This window comes from Rana temporaria, chromosome 6 (assembly GCF_905171775.1).
Source record: "Rana temporaria chromosome 6, aRanTem1.1, whole genome shotgun sequence".
Taxonomy (NCBI): domain Eukaryota; kingdom Metazoa; phylum Chordata; class Amphibia; order Anura; family Ranidae; genus Rana; species Rana temporaria.
In genome coordinates this window covers 14,923,623-14,929,138 of record NC_053494.1, presented here as the reverse complement: position 1 = coordinate 14,929,138, position 5,516 = coordinate 14,923,623, and the positions used below count along the sequence as shown (strand labels likewise).

General features: G+C 40.6%; 1 protein-coding gene across 1 annotated transcript; it reads right to left on the bottom strand.

The window, feature by feature from the left end:
- Positions 1 to 2,718: 2,718 nt before the first annotated feature.
- On the bottom strand, positions 2,719 to 3,866 carry LOC120942605 (olfactory receptor 1M1-like). Its single transcript, XM_040355579.1, has one exon. It carries the CDS (start codon positions 3,853 to 3,855, stop codon positions 2,935 to 2,937), a length of 921 nt encoding a protein of 306 aa, XP_040211513.1. The 5' UTR covers positions 3,856 to 3,866; the 3' UTR covers positions 2,719 to 2,934.
- Between the last annotated feature and the right edge of the window lie 1,650 nt (positions 3,867 to 5,516).

Genomic DNA, 5,516 nt, shown 5'->3' with positions numbered 1-5,516 from the left:
ATGTGATCTGTTCTAAAAATTAAAATTGAATCGAATATTCATAATAGCGAATATTGACCGTGAAATTCGAAATATATCGCGAATACTCGAATATGCCATATTCGAGCCGAATATTCGCAATACGAATATTCGTGAGCAACACTACAAACAAGATGCGGTTGATGCTTGTTGACAAATAAACCTTAATGGTCAAGGTAAATGTACACAACAGCAGTTGCAAAATTGTATGCAGATAGACAACACCAGGGATGAAAGTGCACCAAGTGTCAAAAGAAGAAGACTAACGCCATTGGGCCGCTCCTGTATCCACCTCCAGCAACTGTTTCCCTCCCATGATCCAAACCGGATTCACCTAGCAAACCCCAAAGGTTTTTAGGGGTTTTTGCAAACAAGGACCCCCCCCCGCATTGGGACCTCCGTTTGCTCCTGGACACGCACAGTTCCACTTTCAACCCGAGGGGATTTACCCGTAGCCCATACACCATTGTTATACCATCAAGGGATTACTCTATCTGTATACCAACGATTGAGAACCTATACACCATACATCTCTCTGGCCCCTGATGATGGTCTTCTGCTTCCCCATAAGACCAGAAACGAGTCGGGCATCCTCCACCGTCCCTTGGAGAGTGTTTTTTAATTACATGTTGTATAATACACTGTTTGTGTTGTAAACCCCCCCCCCCCTCTCTTCTTCTTTTGACACTTTCATCCCTGGTGTTGTCTATCTGCATACAATTTTGCAACTGCTGTTGTGTACATTTACCTTGATCATTAAGGTTTATTTGTCAACAAGCATCAACCGCATCTTGTTTGGTCTATTTATTGAACTTTTTTTGTAATTGTGAGTTTGGCCTTTAAAGTCCTATTTTTGGGGGTATTTCTCTCTTTTTTCTATACATACCAGGGATGTGGCCATCCTCATGTATTATGGATCTATGAACTCCTTTCTTTATATATGTACGGCCAGTGAACCTTCAAGCTGATGGCTTATATGGCAATAGCAGCCATCAGCCTATGTGGGTTTTGTTTAGCCGGCGACCGGCTTCAAAGTGAAAGTGATGCGGAAGCTCCATGGCCGCGATTAATTTCACAAAGCCGACAGTGTGGTGCCTCCCCCTCCCATCGGCGGCCCCCCTTCTTCCTTCGTTCCCAGGCTGTTCCGCACTTACCGGTGCATAAGATTGCAGTGAAACCGAGGCAAATCTATGCCTTGATCTTACATGCAAACAATGAAACTGGAAGCAATGTCACTTCCTGTTTCATATGCACCCTTTCCTGGTTAGTACAGCCAGGGGACACATCTAACCAAGGCGATCTGTGCTTGGTTAGATGATATGAAGGGCAGGGGAGACATTGGGGCCCCTAATGTCTCCATAAAGCATACCTGTCACCTGCCAAATGCTATCACATAGGGGTTTATTGACCCCTTGTGATAACAATCAATTAAAAATAAATAAACTAAGAGAAAAAAGTAAAAAGAAATGGTAATAAAATATATAAAAATATTTTTTTTTGCCAAAACCCCCAATGCCCCACCCTATTTTTTGCCGATATCATAGGCACACGCACAATGAAACTGGAAGCAATGTCACTTCCTGTTTCATATACACCCTTTCCTGGTTACACATGGGGACACATCTAACCAAGGCGATTTGTGCTTGGTTGGATGATGTGAAGGGCAGGGGAGACATTGGGGTATATTAGACCCCTAAATGTCTCCATAAAACATACCTGTCACCTGCCAAATGCTATCACATAGGGGTTTATTGTCCCCTTGTGATACCAATCAAGTACAAATAAATAAACTAAAAAAAAAAGTAAAATAAAAAATGTTAATAAAATATATTAAAATAAAAAATATTGCCAAAAGCCCTGTTGCCCCACCATAGTTTTTGACGATATCATAGACACACACATTTTAAGACATGGAATGTTTGCCATCTATTTACTTGATGCAGCCTCATCTTTTATATTTTAACCAACAATGGGTATTATATGGTGTGTTTTTAAATGTATTTTATTATATTCTTTCCGGAAAATTTGCGTTTAATGAACAGTTGCGAAAATATCATGTGAATTAAAGATTTGCAACTATCACCTTTTTATTCTACAGTGCCTCTGCTTTCAGAAAATATACAGTGTTAGGGGGTTTAAGTAACTTTATTGCAAATTATTTTACAAGTATGATGCCGCATACACACCATCACTTTATGTGATGAAAAAAAACGACATTTTCTGTGAAGTAAAAAACGACGTTTTTGAAACTTCAATTTTCAAAGACGAAGTTGCCTACACACCATAGTTTTTTCACAATGCTCTAGCAAAGCGAGGTTACGTTCACCACTTTTTTCCATTGAAGCTCGCTTCATAACTAGCTTCTGGGCATGCGCGGGTGTAAAAACGTTGTTTTAAACATCGTTTTTTGCTACACGCGGTCAATTTCTGTGAAGTAAAAAACAACGTTTTGAAAAACGACACATAAAATTGAAGCATGCTTCAATTTTTTTTGGTCGTTTTTCACAAGACATTAAACGACGTTTTCCCCCACACACGGTCATTTAAAGTGACGTTTTTAAAAACGTCGGGTTTTTTTCATCACATAAAGTGATGGTGTGTACGCGGCAGACAAAAAAATTGCAAAGCCATCCCCTCAAAGCTCCGTGCTGCGATCCTTGACTCCTGTGAGCATGCATGGCCAATTAGACGGCCGGAGGACAGGAAAGGAAGACAGGGTGAAGATGGAAGCGTCTGCAAGAGCTCAAATGGCGGCAGTGCAGGGCTTTGTTCTAAGGTAAGTATGCAATGCATACTAGCACATTATGCCTTTACTTTAAATTGGCGAGGTTTACTTCCTCTGTAATGTCGATAATGCAGAATGCGATGCAAGTCCATGATAGTGATGAACTCAAATCTCCTCTCTACTTTTGAATGTTACAACACCAGTTTATGGAAAGAATTCTTCACGTCTTTGTTTCGTAGACTGTATATGAGAGGGTTCAACATGGGAACCACTGTGGTGTAGAATATTGTTAAGATTTGTTCCAGGAGCTCATAGTGATCTGATGATGGGGTCAAGTATACAGATACAGAAGATCCATAGTAGATGGCCATAACAATGAGGTGGGATGAACAGGTGGAAAATACTTTTCTTCGGCCATCCTTAGATTTTATGCCTTGTATGATCCTGATAATTTTTACATAGGATATCAAGTTGCACATAACTGGGCAGAGACCAAATACTAATAACTCTGCAAACAGGACGATGCGAAACACTTCAGTGCCACCGCAGGAAATGTTGACGAGAGCTTTAGCATCACAGAAGAACTGATGAATGGTAACAGAAGAGCAGAAAATTATTTTTAAGATTGAAATTGTAACAAAAGAAGAATTTACACACCCACTAATCCAGATTGCTATTATTAGTAATGTGCAGATTTTCTTACTAAGTATACGATGATAGTGCAAAGGGTGACAAATTGCGACATAACGGTCATACGCCATTATAAATAGAATGGTTTCCTCAGCACTGGCCGCTAGCAACATAAAATACATTTGACTAAGACATTGTGTAAATGGCACTGAATTATTTCCAGAAAATAAGATGTAGAGGAGTTTTGGAATGGTAACAGTTATATAAGAAATATCAACAACAGACAAGTTGCAGAGAAATAAATACATCGGGGTGTGCAAATGGAGGTCCAAACATATCACTGCAATGATAACTGTGTTCACCAGTATTCCAAATACATAGATGAAGAAAAAGTAGACAGTGCTAAAGATAAAAAATGTATTGCCAGTTTTCATGAAAAATGGCAGAATGTGGACATCTAAAGGGAATGTTGTGTTTTCCATAGGAAATGGATACATTTCTACACACAAAAAAAACAAAAAAACTAAATGTATTTCTTCACAAAGCAGCAGAGTTAAAAAGAAAATACACAATTGTTTATACTATTTCTTAGCTACCTACATAAATGTGTATGGAAAACGGGATTTATTGTTTAAGATCATGGGGCCAGATTCAGATACAATTACGTTGCTCCACGGCAGCGTAACGTATCTGATTTACGTTACACCGCCGCAGGTTTACAGCGTAAGTGCCTGATTCTCAAAACTCTTACCTGGAAACTTGCGGCGGTGTAACGTAAATGCGCTCGGCGCAAGCCCGCCCAAGTCAAATGGGGCGGGCACCATTAAAATTAGGCGCGTTCCCGCGCCGAACGTATTGCGCATGCATTGCGCTAAATGACGTCGCACCGACGTCATTTGTTTAGACGTTAACGTAAATGGCGTCCATCGCCATTCATGGACGACTTACGCAAACGACGTTGTTTTTTAAATTTCAACGCGGGAACGACGGCCATACTTAATATGGCTTAGAACACCTAGGGCTCAGCCCTAATTTTACGCGGTGTATCTCGACGGAAACGACGTAAAGTTAGATCGACAGGCAGCGCGGACGTTCGGAAATCGACGTAAATAGTAATTTGCATATTCTACGCCGACCGCAATGGCCTCGCCACCTAGCGGCCGGCCTAGAATTGCATCCTTAACCTTGGAAAATATATGCAGCGCTAGTAAAAAACACTTATAAGGAATATATAAATGAAAACCATGCATCAATGTGATAGGATCACAGTGACCTGTGAATATGTGTCCATAAAAATGAAAAAAACACACAAAACAAAAGTCCATTAATAGGAAGTATATGGCCACATCCTCATCATAGGAAAGACTTTCTGCACGGTAAAGACAGGAGTAGATGGAATACTCTTACCGGATAGCGTGGATCTGCTTGTCAGCGACAACAGATCATAAACGCATGGAAGGACTCCACTCGAATCTGCTCGGCTGGACGATGGCCCAATAGTAGACTCAACACAGGATATCCTTATGGATGGCTGTAAGACTGGACTGGAACCTCACCGTGGGTGTACTTGCTCCAACTCAGATTCGTAGACAGAAACAGAAGGTCAGCTTGTTCAAAGCGACAAACGGTGGTGTAGACAGTGGTGTCCACTGAAGGAAGGTGAGCACAATCGTGGAGTGTAAAAAACTTTGTGTCCAAGCAAGTCATGCAGGAGAAAGAAAAAGACAATGCTCCGGATGGTGCAGATAAAAGAGGATAGGTTTTATTGTAATAAAACCAAATTACATAAAAGTGATCACTTCAGCATAAAAATGGATAAAAGCAATATGGGGTGCAGGTATAGCAAGCCCGACGCGTTTCGTCCAAGTGGACTTCAACTGGGGCATCTACCTTCACCCCCATATTGCCACATATATATAATAAAAATTCTTAATCAAACTGAGTAGGCGGACCAATCAAGCAAGCTCAGTAATCAATCCATATGATTGGATACAACAGGTCACATGACACACGTGGCCCATGACCCTTCTATATAGCCAATCAGATCAAGTGTTAATCTTGATTTGAATGGCTGCCAATCATCGGTCAGTTTTTTGAATAAAACAGGAGATAAATCATGTGTCAAGAAAAAACATATCACTAA